The sequence below is a fragment of the Pyxicephalus adspersus genome, chromosome Z (genome assembly GCF_032062135.1).
Source record: "Pyxicephalus adspersus chromosome Z, UCB_Pads_2.0, whole genome shotgun sequence".
NCBI classification, from domain to species: domain Eukaryota; kingdom Metazoa; phylum Chordata; class Amphibia; order Anura; family Pyxicephalidae; genus Pyxicephalus; species Pyxicephalus adspersus.
Window position 1 is genome coordinate 80,624,487 of NC_092871.1, and position 18,133 is coordinate 80,642,619.

Here is an 18,133-nt window from a genome sequence, read left to right on the forward strand (position 1 = left end):
AAGCTATTGATCTCTGCAAACAATGGGCCTTTTTCATTGGATTGATAGGACTGTATCATATATTTTTACATATTATTACATCATTATTTAATGTTGACCATAGTGTATACTATACATTACATTTAAAGCTGCCAATCAGAAACCTAAAAGAAGTTTTAATTTAGTGGAACAGACCTACTCCACCCTACTTCTTTGATCTGCGATTGGAGTAGTTACCCTTTTATTATAGAATATTGATGTATAACATAAGCTTTTATTAATGTTTCTTTATCTAATTAATGTATAAATTCTTTTTTTAAATTCTTTGTTCTATGTTTGGGTTTTAATACCATCTTGAGATTTGAGTCAACATCAGTATGATACCATAATCTGGTATGTATATTCCAAATCCTTTGCTGTCAAACAGTATAAATCAGAGAATGTAATTTTCCATCTCAAAGCCTGGTCTATGAAATGAATGTTTGGAGAAAGTTGCGTCCAAAGTTCTCCCAGGTAAACCCCACAATGGAAAGGCCCGTCGTTAATGACTGTTGATAATGTCTAGCCTTGACAATGGCATTGTCTGCTTTGCCATAGAGCCATATAGATAATATAATTCAGGAACTTGGAATGATGAGCCGGGGCTGGATTCTGCCAATTGCTGAAGGGTTTTATTGGCCTGGATTATGGCTCCACGCCTTTAGTTTTATCTTGGAGTGGGAGGGAGGGGGGGTTGTTTGTTATCATGTATGAGTACATTCTGCAGGTCAGCTCAGTTTATTTCTAAAGAGCACAACTCATAATTGGCTTATGTTGGAATCTGAAAATGTACGGGTCTATTTATAAAGCAGTGAATCTGACATTCCCAGAGACATTCCTTGGCAGAGAATTTTCCAGGTCCACGTTTCAATGGCAATAATTGATTTTCCAGCAGAGAATGTTTTAGTCTTAAACTGGAACAACAGCAACAAAAAATACAAAGGCAAAGGAGGAACTTTTTGGATTGTGTCTTCTACCAAAAACCCTTTTCACCATTTTTCTGACAATATTCATGTCTTTCATGAATTACTCTACTGACAGCTTGGTGGTCAATGAAGTGAATGACTCTTACATTGCTGGACTTGGAAGAACAGACATTGCTGGTCTGGGAAGAACGTCACCCTTACAGATAGCCAAAAAGATCATTGGTGTCACTTAAACTGACCAGAGATGTACAAATTGCCCCGTGCTCAAGGAACCCCTTGCAACCTCCTTGGGTTTAATGGAACCTTTTTGAGATGAACAAAAAGTGTTATCTGGATCTTGCCAGAAATCCAGTGAACTAATGAATTGGTGTGCTCCTTTCCTGTAATACTGGTAAAACTGTTTCCAGTTCTCTCTGTGGACTACATACAATGCTAAGTCATTAAATGAGAAGAGAGGGAGTTGTTTGTGTCCTACCATGACAATGCTGCTCTTTTATTTGTTGTCCTGGGTCAGAAAGGATCACTAGCCTGAGATAAAAGAACAAAACCGAAAAACAAATACAGCAATCAAGCTGCAAAATATTATATATTTTTTCTTCTATCCAAAATTAAAAAAATTCTTTTTTACTTCAGCACACATGGTTTTACACACACAATTAACACTTACTGGAACTGGATAGACCTATAGCATTAGGAAAAAATGGAAAGCCTCTAAAACTGATCCAAACATATTTATTTTGTCATCTTTCCATGTGTAGTTCCATGTGCCAGCCTGTCACACAGAGTGATGCACACAGGCTCGCCTCTGTCCAGCAATTGGCTTCAATCGCTGTCTTGTTTGGCTCTTTTGAGAAGCGAGAGCGTCACACACTAGGCCGCCTTCGCTTGCTGGTTGTAGGTGGAAAGTTACAGAAAGAATGGCTGTTCTGACCTTACAGTTCTAAAGGTTACTATGATGCTTGGTAAAGCGTTCCCAAGCCTACACACAGAAGATAGACGGCACCGGCAACACCAGAATTATTCATCACAATTACAGCACAAGTCAACTCTTATACGACCTGTCCACAAATAAAAATGAGCACCCTCTAATATTTCATTTACCAGTATTTAGATTTGAATACAGCATGCAATCATTTCAATAAGCTTGTGCAATGTCACAACATTTATTTACATTCTGAGCTTCATTAGTTTTACACCAAACTCTTGTATTGATGATGCAAGACCCCCATCTTCACGCACTTCCCAGTTCATACTCCTCCAAGCCATCCATGGCCATTGCAAGGAGGTTCAACTTTCTGAGGGAATTTTTAGTTAATTTTATATTATAGCAAGTGCAACTGGAAAAATAGAAACACCCAGGCCTGTGTGGGAGCACACAAAGATCTAAGGAAGATGGGAGCAGTGTCGGGTACTATTTTATAAAGAAACAGATACTGGAGCCTACACTAGTTACTAACCCTAGTTATTTCAGAATATTGGGGATGAGTTATTCCATTATACAATACCTCATCTCTGCCAAATCACTTTAGCATTGATCAAAACTTTAGATTGTAGAAAGCAAGATGGTGCAGTTATAGGATAAAGTCATTGTTCATACAGTGGTAATGACTTGGGGACAGACGTCTGCACTACTAAGGCTACAGTGGGTTAAAAAGCTTTAATACATTTTCTGTTCTTAAAATGGTGAAGCACTGAATTGTGGATTTGCAAACTAAAGATGGATAAAGGCAAATAGGGTCTTAGGCAAGATGGAAGCTGTAGTCCACTTCTCTTCAATTGTCTTTGATAAAGATTGGAAAAGCCAAGAGAAGCTGTCCAGTTTGCATTGTCTGTACTGCTGAAACTTGAGAAAAGAGGAAGATTCATAGCTTTGACCAGCACCCTAACCCCTTTGGTGTATTACAATATATTTAGGTTTGTATCTGGACCTACTAGACATCCATTGGGCCAAGGGATCCTGCCTTGGTTGGCTTTGGGATGCTCCAACTCTTGTGGAAACTGGCAAAGTTTAAAGACAACTTAATGTCCGATCAATCACTTTCATTTCCTCCATTGGCTTATGATCTTCAGCCACTGCCACCAATCACATGTCCAGTGTTCGGTCTTAATTAGATTTCTGAATAGAACAACTGGCATTGTATTGCTCTTACCTTCCTATAGTCCAGTCAAAGTAGTGAATCCACTATGGTCAAGATAGAAGAAGCTTTGTGTACCATGAACATCATGCTCATTATTTACCAAATAACCCTTTATGGTCCCTTCTATATTCAACAACCTTCTGCTTCTTACCTTTCCAGTAGACTTGACTCCCTTCCAGACACAGAAGTAAACCAGCGTCCAGCAAGCCAACAAACACAGCAGCAACTCCCAGTTTATAGAACCCAAATCGTCCAGGCCAGAGGAAAGTCTCAGCACTTTGTTCCTGGAAGAGTGAATGCCATGAGCAAATCTAGTTGACACTGAGAAGATACACAACCTTTGGTTAGTCCATAAGGGACACTCGATGATGGGTCTAGTAAGATGTGACACATGGACAGAAAGGAAGAGACAGACAGAGAGCACATATTAACCTTTTCTTGTTGTTTACAGCATCCAACCTGTGTCTACGCTAGGCTGTTGACTAAAAGCCTCACAACATCTTCAAATTTTGGATGGGATTAAATAACGTACTGGTGGATTTAATAACCTACTGGATTCTTACATCTCCTGAGGAGACCATGCCAACTTGCACATTCAAGGTCTAGTGAAAGGTTCTCAGGTATAAAGAACTCATGTATATTCAACTTCACAGCACTTTCCCACCACTCCATTCCCCTTTCCATTACCAGCCACCACAAAGGTGTCAGAGCTTATAGACAAACGCATATATGTAATATGGTCAAGTCTAGCAAATCAATGGATCTTGGGAGTAGGTCACTGGCTACCCCTTATACAAAAGCTCTTAGAATGGAATAAATGAAATGGAAAAATGGGAGGGGAGGGCACTGTACAGAATAGTATAACTAAGTTAGGAAATGGACAAGTGACTGGTTCTCTTTAACCTGGCCACACAAACTGCTTTAGATTTACTATCAGTTTGGTAATGCTATGGTAAGGCTTTAAATTGAACAGATCATATTCTAGGTCCTTGGTAAATGTAAAGCAAATCTGATAGTTTATTAGACTGCAGATTTTTTTTTTTTTACCTCTGCCCCCTTCGACAAAGCCATATTAATGGGGTCTCTCAGTTGGACCCCACATGTGTTTATGCAATCTCCATAGAAAATTATTCGTCTTCACTGGTGAAAGTTCAGCAGGAATGGAAAAATTTCTCCTCGCTGGGATTCCCGAGGGATGTAAGGAGTCAGCATATGATTCAATTGGCCAGCAGCCGCGCAGGACTGACATCAATGTGTGACGTCAATCTTTATAAAAAGCCGTCCTCATATGTCTGCGTTGCAAAGGTTCATTCTAGCAACATGCATGATGGGCTGTGTGATTGTAATGCTTCTAGTAATAAACAGGAATTTTTTTATTTGTTTAATAAGTGATAACAAAATTGTGTTGGTGCATCTCTGATTTCTTGCATGTTGAAAAAAAAAATGTGCATGTTTTTATAATTTTGTTTTGTAAGAGAGGAAAGAAGTATCTGCATGCCCCGTAGTAACTGGATTCTCGCCCAGCCCTTTTCCATTCAGTGGACACATGACTCCTGCCTATCAAAAATGATTGCTTTCCAGGAAGTTTAACTTTTTAGCCAAGGACATATTGTAAATAATGACTTTATAAAGCAGGATATGTTTTAAACCAAGAAAACCTAATAAATAAAATAATTGCCATGTAAGTAATCTGAAACTTCATTCCTAATCAGATCGACTGTACCTTGAAGGGATTAATAGATTTTTATTTAGTTGTAATGTCTCCCTGTCAAAGCAGTAGTCGTTGGGTGAGTGTCAGACCACTTTAAAACTCAACTCTGAGGAAGTTTTAATGTTTTAGTATGAATTGTGAGCAGGCTGGCCTGACTACACAACATTGCCTTTAAATGCTTGTGTCAAGAAAGATCACATGAAACCAAACTCTATATATAGCTTTATATCAATATAAGTTATATTAGCTTTATCTTTGGCCATTTTTATACTTCTCCTGCAGCAATAAAGTCAGTTATCAGCCCTGATCTGCAGCTGGAGACAGAGTAGCCCTTAAGAGAGGCAGGGTCCTCTCCTCCTGTATCAATGTCTGTATTAGTCTGTCATTTGCAACCCCTATTTAATGTACAGCACTGCGTAATATGTTGGTGCTATATAAATTTTGTTTATTAATAATAATAATAATAATAATAATAAGACTTGACACTAGGCTGTTCTGTTTGACAGACAGAGAATACAACTAAAAGCCAGCACACGCACCCATTCCTGAGAGCCGAGGCTGCACTATTATACCAAATGAAGAGTGGTGATTCAGATTCTTACTAACACTTATTTCTTACTGGTTTTAGGCAAATGCCCACAGTCCAATTCACCTACTTCACCTACTACTACAGTGATAAAGCACAGAACCCAAAGTACCTGACTCCCTTTCATAGTCTGTGGTCACCCACTTCATATTACCACTAGCAAAGCTCTAAACTATCTTGCTTTGCAACTTTGGGTGTAGAGATTTTTTTTAACCATAAGTAAAATAGAGTTTTGCATTATATTCCTGGCCTGTTGGTAGTGATGAATGAACCAGTTTGACAACAACAGGAAACCAGCCATCTTTTGATCAATTTACTGGCTCACCTAATTGCTGTAAAGCCATTGGTGTGAGTCCATTGCCCAATTTTCTTGAGTGAATGTGCCAACAGGATATTTATTAAATGAAGACTTGCAATGCCCGTTAGGAGCACCACATCATCATGACATGGTCTTGTCTGGTGTGTAGAAATGTAGTTACACCATGATGACGAATTGTTAAATGTTCAGTCATGTGCAGCAAAAACATAGGCCCTACCCTAACCAATAGGCCTAATATATAAAAAACATGGTGGGCACCACATCATCATGACCGATGACTTGACTGGATCTGACCTATAGTTAAAGAAAGGCAGGGACATCATGATGTTTCATTGTTATACATCAATTCATGTGTTCAGTGATTTTAGCACTACCTTAACTTAAGTGTGGTTAAAAAAAACATGGCAGGCACAGACTCAAAAACCTTTCCTGGTTGTCAGATACTGGCTTTTACTTCAATTCAAGGAAAGCTGGAAATATGTCAATGGAGTAATTTAATTCATTAATTTAAAACAATATCCTGCTTTTTTGTTGGGTTGGATATTTAAAGTGGGCCTACACTCAATTGATACAACAGGTCTATGTTACCAGGCATGCTTGGAGATGTATATAAGTTGGGTTAAATCATGTTGCTTTCTTGGGGCAAATTCAGATCTAGGCCTCGTTTGGTGGTAGTGGCATAACCGAAGGCCTAGGCACTTTGGCATGAGAAGACGAATGTTGATACTGGCTTATCTTTTTTGGCACATGACCAGGTGTCCATTCCGCCAATAATGGAACCAGGTTCAACAATAGGGCACATCATTAAAAGGGGTTGGGACTTCTATATACAAAAATAAATTTAAATGGCCAATACCTTTTATTATTTAAATGACTTTAAAAAAAGACAATGCAGTAGCCCAGATCAACTTGTGGAATGCTTTAGAAAGCAAAAAAAAAATTGTAATATTTGTAATATATGAGAATTGTCTATTGTCAAAAACTACGGCAGTGGTGTGGTAGTGTAACAATGTATATGAAGTTATTTGAAACTGTTTTGAAGATTGGTATTATCACTGCACTCTTGATGGTCCTTGCCCAGCAAGGCCAATTTAGCCCATGTTGGGTGACGTGTGTTATGGCCTCTTTGTGTCATTTAGAGAGGAAAGGAAGGGGAAAGGGAGCTGGGTCAGCACAGAGAGTAACTGTATGATGTGCAAGGGCAGGAAGCTGTGCTGGGCAACTAATTCTCCTAAACTAGTCTAGTTTAAAGGCCCATTGCTAATTAGCATGTGAAAGACCTGTTTTCTCTGTACTTGTACCTAAAAGTCTAGTTTTAGGTTTGCTGTATTTTTTTAACATTAAGATGACATAGAAAATGAGCTAAACAACAATGTGCAAAATACTACAAATTTCAGTTGATGACATCACCAAGAAAACAACATATGAAGAAAAAAAGGGATAAAGTACACATAAGTCATAATAATAATAAAAAAGGGGATAGGCTGTTGTCAGGCTCACATGTTTCAGAATCATGCTAACAAGACCATCCCACCCTGCAGCTGCCAGCGAGAGGCCGTATGATCCGCTCCTGTCCCGGGTTTGCTGGGGCGCAGTGCATGGGCACACTTCCCCCATCACCACCACTCGCTCGCAGCACTGCAAGAAAACATCATAGCAAGAGAACGGACAAAAGCATAGCAAATGAAGTAGGCTATCACATTGGGAAACTACAGTATATCTATATATATTTGCATTTGTTGAAACGTACAACTCTTGGGAATTTATACATCTTGCAAAGATTGTTCATATCGACCTTGACGTGCACTTTAAATTGCAAGAACCTGTTTTTATAGTACATGATGGTAGAATATGTCCAAAGGGTCCATCACTTATGGATTGTTTTTGTGTGCTCAATGACTGGCCCAACCACACCTAGGTCACTTTTCTCCCATTGTTTCTACAATGATAAATAAAACCAGTCTCTGTTTCACCATGCATAAAATGATAGAATTACATAGGTTCACCTGCAGTGGAATCCAACCCATTTTGGTTTTCTTAAACCAAAAACATGGTAGTCCTGGCGGTTGGAGGCCAGAAGACATCTCATCTGTCTCAGGGGGGACAGAGGATGAGGATTTATAGCTTTGGGCACTAAGGGACCATGTCTCAGTATTGGATTTAGTGAATCACTTCTATTTGGAACTCTGCAATCAAGTTACAATGTATATAACTGACCTTTTAGGAGATTCATGTATAGCCTTTATGTCTGAGGTTTATTTATGGAGACTGCAAGTTGTATAAACTATCATACGGCATATTATAATGGTAAATAATTCGGCAGCTAATCAAGGACAGTTGAAGAGCATAAGGCCTTGTTTGAACTGTATTTGCAGTTATTAAAAATAGATATTCCTGTGGAGCATTTATAAACAAAATGGTGTTCTTTATTTCTTGTTTACTCACAGCCATCCTCTGTTCCCCTACATAAAGAATAGATTGCACTCAGGAGAGATATTTAAGCAAAGACTTACCTGAAGCCTTGGCTGCAAGATGTAACCTGAGCAATAGAAATTATAACCCTAGAAATAAGTAACCCTACATTTTGCATTTATTAATAAATGAATGGCCTGCCAAATGGAGAAGAGTAAACAGAACAGTGTGAAGCAATGGCCAGTAAACTTGTAGAAATGCTAACAGAAGTAACTGTGTTCCCTGTTTTATCTGGATATTATAAAGATAAATTTGCCAGAGCAGTGTGTATAACTCTGGATTCCTAGATGTGAGAGATGAATAGTTTTTACAACAAAATATGTTGGTAATGGACACACCCTCACACCCCGAGTTATATGGACCACACTTTTACAGAACAGGAAATGAAGGGAAATTAGGATACAGATGGCAAATAAAACTCAAGGGTTGTAAAGCTGAACTCTGGGGATATTTCAACATAGCCCTTGCAGTGGGACCACCGCTATACTGCAGTGGGGTTCCCCCCTATAGTGCTAATTTGTGTCAAGGGTACCAATTAAAGTACTTTTACATACAGTATATTACACCCTCACTACAACAAGCTTTCTCCTCTCCTATCAATCTCCTGACGTCCGTTCTCTTCTGTTGCAGACAAACTGACATCCTTATGTTCAATGTAGAACCTGCAGTGCTGCTTTGAAAATGGGGACACCATGGGCCCTTCCCAAATCAAGAACGTCAGGGAAAAGGAGAGTGTGGAGGAATGGGCAAGAAGATATAAAACTTCTTTAAATTTCCTAACCCATTCAATGTGAGGGTAACCAACCGATACTGGGGTATACTGCAGCAGCTAAAGATCTCCAACGTGGCCAGGGCCATGTGTGTTCCTAGGGCATGCTGGCATATGTAGTGGAATTTAGGCATACACCAATCAGGACTAAAGGAATTTGGTATTTTGGTCCTGCATATTCTTAATAGGGTTCACCAAGTTGTCCTGATTGTTCCCTCAGATTATTAAAACAAACCATACTCTCCTCTATTTCACTGTCCTGACTCTATGATTCTTTTTTTTCTTCTTAAGAGATGTCCTGAGAAAATGATAAATGTCCCTTCGCTGTGATCCTCCCTATCCTCATTTGAAACTAACGATCAGGCTTTCTCCTTTCTACCAGTCTCCTGTAGCCAGTTCTGTTGCAGACTATCTGACATCATCATATTTAATGCAGTACCAGCAGTCCTGCATTGTAAATGAGGACACCAAGGGCCCATCTACAACCAAAAACATCAGAGGGAAGAAATGTGTTACGAAGATGAAAGACGTCTTAAAAAATGATAAATGTTCCTTCTCTGTGCTTCACCCTTTGTATATTTCTTCCCTGACCTCTTATGAACCAACCATCTCCTTGCCCAGAGAAAGTTTAAAATAGAATGCTAAAATCTTTTTCCCCCTAGTTATGGAGTTAGAAAGATATAAACCAGTGTCAGGTTTATTGCTGCCTGCTTACCTGTTTTGAAGATTCAGGCTCCTGGTGACCATCAAGGTCAAGGAAGTTGGGAAATTTCCAATAGGACACAAAGTAGAAATCTCCCCTGATGGGGACCCAGACAGTAATAAAATCTGGCAATGGTTTTAATGCTTCCTTACTCTGCCTACTGAAAAAAAACGTATCGGCCAAAGTTTCTTTGCAGCAAAAAAATTAGTAACTACTTATAGGGTGCTTGGACATAGGCATGAAATCAGTACCACATACAGAAAACCAATGATATGCAAGCAAAAAAATAATTTTTAAAGGATTTCTCCATCAGACTTTCTTGCAGCAAAGTAGGCATCTTTAATTAGCATCACCCTAACATGTTGGATGCTGCCTACAGAAATGCAAGGCATGAACTACCCAACCTGTTTAAAATTTTATAAAATCAGGAACTAAGGCCTTTCTCATATGATTTTGATAAAGAAATGGATCAAACATTGACCAAGAAAGGTGTTTTTTTATTGATGGAGAATGCATGGAAGAGGTGGGAGTTTGACCACCGCTTAGCTTTGTACCTCATCAAAGATGACAATTAATTTGCTTCCTGATTTCTGTAGCACACCTTTGATATCGGGTGTTAAAAGGCAGTAGGATATTCAATATTCCCTGATTTTTGATCAGAAAATATAAAGTATTTGCTGGATTAAGTATAGATCTAATAGTATGCCTAGAATTTAAGGACCTTCAACTTTAAAGGAATGTTGAGTTACTAGTTGCTCATCAATAGGTTTCTTCACCAGACATTACTTGCTTAGATATCAATAGGTTACAAGCGGTAAAAAGTAAATAACATTTTTAATAAGGTATAGTAAATCTGCATTCCACCATAGCCCTACTATGATCATTTAGCATTAGTGCTTTCCTAATACCTAGCCACCATGGGATCAAACTCAAACCTTATCCCTACTTAAGGTGTAGGGTCCTTTCCTTTGGGATGATCTCAATGAATATCTTGTGACAATATAATGTTGCAGAATGCCATTGATCATACAAAAGTTAACATATATCACTAGGTAATAAAAGTTCACTTACTCCCAGAATTCGGTGATTGGAGAAACCTTGTCAGACAGTTCATCGCAGGTCAGGTTCCCAAAAGTTGAATTATAGGTAGCATTGCTGCATTCCTCATGCCGAAAAATGTCCACACATTCCTGTGTGTTCCAGGTGTTATTGCAGTGTGACCAGGGCAGAACCGAAGTGAATGATTTCACCAGGTAGTAAACTCCCCATGTCAAGATCATAATGTAATATGTGTTGCAGAAAAACACAATGACCACTGAGGCAAATCCGATTCCTGCAGAAAATTCACACCAATATGAAAGTAAGTAAGGGAGCAGTACAGTGTTTTTATAGAGTGTTATCATTAACATTTAATGCACTGCCATGTGGTGCCATTTATGCAATATAGTGCAATTGGGCAGCCCAGGTAAAGCATGGCATGGGAATGCAAATGCATTTTGAAAAAATAGTAGCACACAGCTGTAGTGGGAATGGGCCCAAACTGTACACAATTTTGGGTTTGCTGTTTGGTTCTCTTAAAGGGGGACGTTTGGGCCAATTACCAAGTCCAAACAGCCACAACGGATCAAATATTACCTGGACTAATTGCAATGGTACCAATGGTAACAGTATGAGGATGCAGGACCAAATAAATAAATAAATAAATCCTACACATGATGCCCATCACTCCTTACTGCAAGAGTCAGTTATGCTGCCATTTGATGCCATATGGTAGTTAAAGTTTTCTCGCCCATAGTTCCAATTTACTGTCACAAGCTTTGTGAAAACCCCTGGGAATGGGGCAGACTTGCAAAATCTCACCACATTCCACAAAACTATGCTCCGAGCCTAGGGAACATGTAACCTGGTCTATAAGAGCAAATTTCCATAAATGGTTGTAATTGCATAACATCTTTGTAGGATGTAGCAGACTGGTGCAGTGGGTGCACTAAATGTGGCACTTTGCAGGCATTGGGCTACTTTGATCTGCACAGTTTGCTCCAAGGATATCCATGTGGTTGGTAGACCAGAACAAATGCACCTACCAGCCCTATAAAAGATTATGAGGCTGAACTGTGCTTGATAAGATCAAAAAGCTGGTGGAAAAATGACAAAAATGTAATGGGGCTTGGAGCAAAATCCAGGTAACAATTTGGGTGGTGGGGGGAACACCTATCTGAAGCTCTGTGAGAAAATGTCCTTACCCAATAATTAAGATAACAGCTGTAGTTGCATTTTTTACATTGCAATACATCAACATTCACATATATATGACGCCATTTATGCATAAGCTACGCCATTCTCCAAGAATGCACAGGTAATCGCAATACATCATTATTACATGTTATTCAAATAATACGAAGTAGCTTCAGGCTAAAACAGTACAGGCTTGTTGGACAAGAGGCTCCCAGTTAGGATGGAAATGCTTTGCTGAGCTTGCATACATTAGTTGGGGGTCATGTGTAGAGTTCAGTAAAGGAGAATGCTAAATTACCCAACCGGTAATGGAATGCAAGGACATGCATGAATCAGGGAACACAGTATATAACAAGTGTTTACTGTGACAGATGAGTTAATATTAAAGCTCATGCATTATGTTGTCCTGGGATTTCCTCTTACCCATGACCAATTCACAGAGATATCTCTATTGGTATTTGAATATCAGCTGTTGAAGAAGCTTTTATAATGGGATTTAAAGTTAAAGGCTTTACTTTGTTGAAACTCAGGCAGTGGGGTAGCTACAGGACCATGGGCTACAGTGTGGAATTTGGACCTGGGTTGTCCGTTGCTCTCCAGCTACTTGTAGCAAACCTCAGACCCCTCAGTGACCAACTGCTTTTTTAGACAGACCCCCTCAGTGAAATCTCCATTTCTGGGCAGGGCTCCCTTAAATATCAGATCCCTCTTAATTGTAGATCCTCCTTAAAGCCTCATAGTAACCCTCACATTGGTGGAGATTGACATCTGTTTAGGGCTGGCTCTGCATAGTTACCCATGGTAAAGGGAGGTGCCATGGAAACCTGGGAGCAAGGACCTTACCCAAATCATTGATGGATTTAGTCAGTGGTGGGCTCCTGTGAAAAACTGACATGGGACCACTTATGGCTGAGGAGATCTGGTGAACACTTTGCACTTCCCTATGTTTGTCAATGATCCTACCCCCAGTCCTGGCTAGCACCATTTTGTTCTCAGAGTCCCTGCCCACCTGTGAACCTCCACCCATCCAGCCATTCAACATATGGGTTCCTTGTCACCATTGGGACTCTGCTTCTACGCTCATGAGCTTGGGGCCCTTGGGGCAATAAATCTGACGTTTACCAAGCATTCTCTGAAGGAGAATCAACCACAGCTATTGATGGCCAACACATGGGCCTGTAGGGTTCTCCACAAGAGAATGTCTGGTGAATTTCAGATTCACTGCTTTACAAATTGACCCATTTTATATTATCACCAGAGGAAAATGGGATCATAGCAGGAACAACAGGTCCTTCAGATAAAACAAAACACGTATGTAACAGACCAAAAATAAGCAAATAAGAGAAATTCATTGTTAGGGTTTATATATACTTCATGGAGTGATACCCTGTACAGTAATCTCATTGAACTTACCTTGGAAAAGAGGAGCTATGTTCCATACAGCAATGCTCCCAGCTTTCATGAACTGTCCCAAAGCAATTTCCAGGAAGAAAATTGGAATTCCACCAAAGATGGCGATCAGGACATATGGAATGAGAAAAACACCTAAAAAAAAGGAGAAAACTTTTATTTAAAAGCTGCATAACCCTATTCAAATCATCAGCTTTAGGAATTATTATGAAAGTGTTATAAAATATAGCAGATATCACACGGCCAATCAGATTTATCTTTTATTATCACGCTATCATTAGAAAATGATTGCTCAAATCTGATTGGCTGCTATAACACCTTCATCCTTTCTTTTTATAAATCTGCTACCACCATATTTTTTTTAGCAGACTGCGTGTGATTTAGTACTTTGGTTAGTCATCACTAGAGACATTTTAATTTGTTTTTGTGTCTGATAAGCAGTGGCGACTGTTTGATTTATAAGAGGATTCCGAAGATTAGGACGTCAAGATAAGGTGACGTGGGTGCAGGCTTTAGGAGGGCATGGTAACAAGGCCTGACTGCAATTGCTGCAGCAGGAGAGGTGGCAGGATATAATGTTTGCTGCACTTCCACTACCAATCCGAGGGGTGCTCCAAGTACTACATATACAGCATATATAAAGCTTTGCATCACAGCTAAGATGGGAATTCCCTTCACTTTAGGCTCTGGGACCAGAAGTGAAGGAACAATTGCCCTAACTGTTTGCAAACAGCAAAAAATACCACAACAAGGATTTTCCAATTTTATCTAAAATGAAAATAAATTATATATTCTTTGCTATACATAACCTATAAAAAAATCTATATGAACTGGTTGGGTGTTCTTGCTATTGGCTTATGGTGGAAAGAAGCTTGCCTGTAGAGAAAAGGCCAATCTGGGTCATGTTGTACGTTTTTGTTATGCTCAAATAGGACAGGGTCTCCACCATTAATTTGACATGTTTTACAAGCTACGAGGTTGGTAATGCTGTTCAGATTCACAGGGGAATGCAATATGTCTATGGGATACATAAACACTCTTCGGTCTCATTAAAACACTCACAGGAGGCCCAGGAGCTGAAGATGTGAAGAGCGGGGTGGACAAGAGGCACTGTATGGGTGTGAAAGACCTAATCCTATAGAAGAAAGATGTATGGGAAAGGCCATTTTTACCACAGCAACTATGCAATGGTCCATTAAGAACTTGATTTTCCTGTACTCATGGTCATGATGGGATAAATATTATTAATATTATTAATAAACACGATTTATAAAGCGCCAACATATTATGCAGCGCTGTACATTAAATAGGGGTTGCAAATGACAGACAGTGACACAGGAGGAGGAGAGGACCCTGCCCCAAAGAGCTTACAATCTAGGAGTAATAGGGCATTTAATGGAGGCATATAGTGTGTGAACACATATTGGGGTCTCATTGCACTGCGTACTGTATAGAAATGCAGAAATTTTTTAATATTCTTGTCTGGCTTGTTTTTGTAGATACTCCTAAAAACTTAAGTACAAAGGGCTTTTTATAGTATCTTCTATGTTTCTTCTCCACTGAAGTTCACTCTCACAGTTCCCAGTTATAAAAATGACAGCCGGGGTTTGCTGTTGTAGAAGCTGCTGCTGTCAATAAATGAGTCATATAACTCAGTGTTTATAAACACTGCTCAGATTTGAGACAAAGAAATACAAACTAATATTGTCACTTTTGTATCCACTCTGTTCAATTGGAAAAACATGACCAAATTTAGACAGGTATGCTTCCAACATCAAAGAGCGCCTAATTACAATGGTTCCCAGCGCAAGTCCTTCAGAAGACAAATGGAGTCATCTTTGAATCTCTAAATTGTTGCTTTGAAAGTAAATAGGGGCAAGGAACTATAAAAAAAAAGTTAATACCTAGGCACCAGTAGTAAATGTTTAAAACAAACAGTGCAATGTGACATCTGACTTGTCACCATTTATCATGAACTGATCGCTGGGAAACGATAAATATTACTAGTTCAGTATCTTCTCTGTTGTCTGTTAACAGCTGCTATGTAATTACGTGAGTCAAGCTGTAAAAATCCCCAGACTGCTACAGGAGCAACATCAAAAAGTGTAAAAATCAGTTATGTTCAACGTCAAAAGAAATGGAATAGAAAAGCATAGAAATTTATAGAGCCATCTTATTTATTTTTTAACTTAATAATTTGCCACGCACATCTGCCACCTAATTTGTTTTTGCTACGCACATATATATATTATTATAATATAAAACTTACTTAAATACCAAATGCACATACTGTGTGTATATATATATGTAGTTTGAATCAAGCTGACACATGTCTCAGAAAAACAATAAAAGATTTTTATGTTTCATTTTGAACATTTCCAATTGTAAATGTGTGAAGTTGCATGACTATAACTTTATTTACCTTTTACGGAGAGTCTTAAAAATAACCTTTATTACTTGGAATATAGAATCTGAAGTATGTAAAGGGTAAAGTGCATTGCAGATAAGGTAGAAATGTTTTTTTTATTAGGTTTATGTTTTGTTTCTAAGTACTTAAAATACCATTAAAGTATATTTTAGGAAATGTATAGTTTTAAACGTCAGAAATCTATTATCTTTGCAAAGTGTAAGATGTTTATGGGCTGCTACAATTAAGCACCGATTGAGAGTGCTCAGTACTAAGTGTACAGTGAACACAAAGTGCATTGATCCCAAAGTTGGCACATCACATTGCTCTACTGTAGGCCGATTGTCATATTGTATTGATGTTGCAGCCTTCTATCTCAGGAAAGGCCCCACTGGGTGACAATGCAGCTTATTTGTGTTCAAAGAAATCATAAAGGGGACGTTATATAAAGGGCCTGATTTATTATTGCTCTTCAAGACTGGAAAAGATAGACTCTCATAGGAGAGCCTGGGTGCTTCAGCAAAATGTGCTCTTATTGCAAATCTTCCAATGTGCAACAAAAAACTTGTAACTTTAATTTTGCTAAAAATAGTACTTCCTGGGGTGTGATTGTTCCTAAGCCTAGTCCCATAGATGAAAATCTGTGAAATCATTCATGGTATTGCTGCCTCTATTATGTAAAAGTCAATATTATGTGCCGACAACTGTTCTCCTTGCTGGAGGGGAAGCGGTACCTGAGGACCTGCAGCGCAAGAAGCTCTCTGCTTCTGATCACTAATTCTGTTGCTTTGTACTTCTTCTACCTCTGTGCTACTTTTTAACTTTTACCATTTTAGACACCAGGATGGCTGCTTTAACATTTGAGCTTTGATGTCCTCTTTCCCCATATAGAGACACAGTAAAGAACAAAACATGGTGATTCACCAATGAGGAAAGATCCACTGCAGGAAGACTACAGGCGATATTGTCAATTAGTCCTCCGCTCCCCCACCCCCTTCACACACATACATTTTCCGTACAATGACACAGGTCCTCTTTACATGTTAAATATCCACCCTTATTAGTCATATATAACCATATACTCATCTGATTCTGGAGAACTGTGTGTTCCCAATGCAACTGCCCCAAAATGGGACTGATTTAATAAAGCTCTCCAAAACTGTAGAAGATAGACTAATATTGAAGAACTTTGGTGATCCAGCAAATCCGGAATGGATTTCCTAAAAAAAAATCCCCTATTAGTTGGAAAAGGTTTTTAATGCATGACCAAATCCATTTTAGGTTTGGTGGATCTTCCAGGTTCACTCATGATATATCTTTCCCAGTCTAGGAGAGCTTCAACAAATCAGGCCCAATGCCAGTAATTTGTACAAAGCAATCAAATGTGTAATGTAATTGAGTGCATACTAATACACCTGATTCCTGGTTCTGTGCTAATTATTGATCAATCTTTCCATAATAGCAGATTTTACTAACAGTGTTATAACTTTCCAACCATTGTCTAAGATGGAGGTAGGAGACATCCATGTCTGGTTCCCAGATAGAGTTGCATGGTATACTTCTTGGGAGGTTCCTATAATATAGCAGGCTAAGAGCTGGGGAATGAAAAGGTCCAGAACCCTGATGCTCCTCAATTGAGGTCCAAATAGAAGAATTTAAGGTGCCTACAGACATCAAAGGAGGTTTACCTGGTCCAGCCTTTTACAAATGTAATCTGGATTTGATCATATGTTGGAAGGCCTACCTTGACCATTGCAAATATCTGCTACCTAAGCCTTCCCGTGAGGAGACTCAGTTGAGCAGGTTGATTTTTTTCCATGGATTGGTATTGTTTTCTTTTAGGAGGGATCAGGAAAAGGAATGGACAAGCATGTTCGATCTTACGAGATCAGACCTCCTTCAGCACCCAAGTTTCACATGAATATTTCCCACCATGATGTCCTAATGCCAGTAAATGTTCATAAAAGTCCCTCCAATTATTGGTCAGTGACAGATGGAATTGAGAGTCACCAGAAACGTAATGGGCTGGATTTAATAAAGCTCTCCAAGACTGGAGAAGATAGATTATCATCAGTGAACCTGGGTCATCCAGCAAACTTGGAACAGATTTCATAAAAATCATTAATTGCCAAATGTTTTGCAGTCTTGGACTAGATCATATTCAAGATTTGCTGGGTCAACCAGGTCTTCCTATGATAGTCTATCTTCTCCAGTCTTGGAGAGCTTTGGTAATAGTTTGTTTTGACAGCTGGCTTTCATTCACATTTTCCATTGACCAGATCAGTGGGAACCATGCAGTGTGTTCCCAGTCATGTGATCTCTATATCAGGTATGACATAAGCTACGTACACACTTCCAAATATTATCGTTGGAAAACGAACGACGAACGATCCTGCACGATATCTACGAACGATCGTATAGCACCGATCCTGCACAGAG

The 18,133-nt window shown here is 39.0% G+C and overlaps 1 protein-coding gene across 1 annotated transcript in view; it reads right to left on the reverse strand.

Moving 5' to 3' along the window:
* The window catches only part of SLC6A8 (solute carrier family 6 member 8), a 56,477-nt gene that overhangs the window by 29,171 nt on the left and 9,173 nt on the right, over positions 1-18,133 (reverse strand). Inside the window, exons 2-4 of the mRNA XM_072431147.1 lie at positions 13,291-13,422; positions 10,714-10,975; positions 3,234-3,366 (exon numbers count right to left, since the gene is read on the reverse strand). Coding sequence (XP_072287248.1) covers positions 3,234-3,366; positions 10,714-10,975; positions 13,291-13,422 — 527 coding nt within the window. The remainder of the gene's footprint in view (positions 1-3,233; positions 3,367-10,713; positions 10,976-13,290; positions 13,423-18,133) is intronic.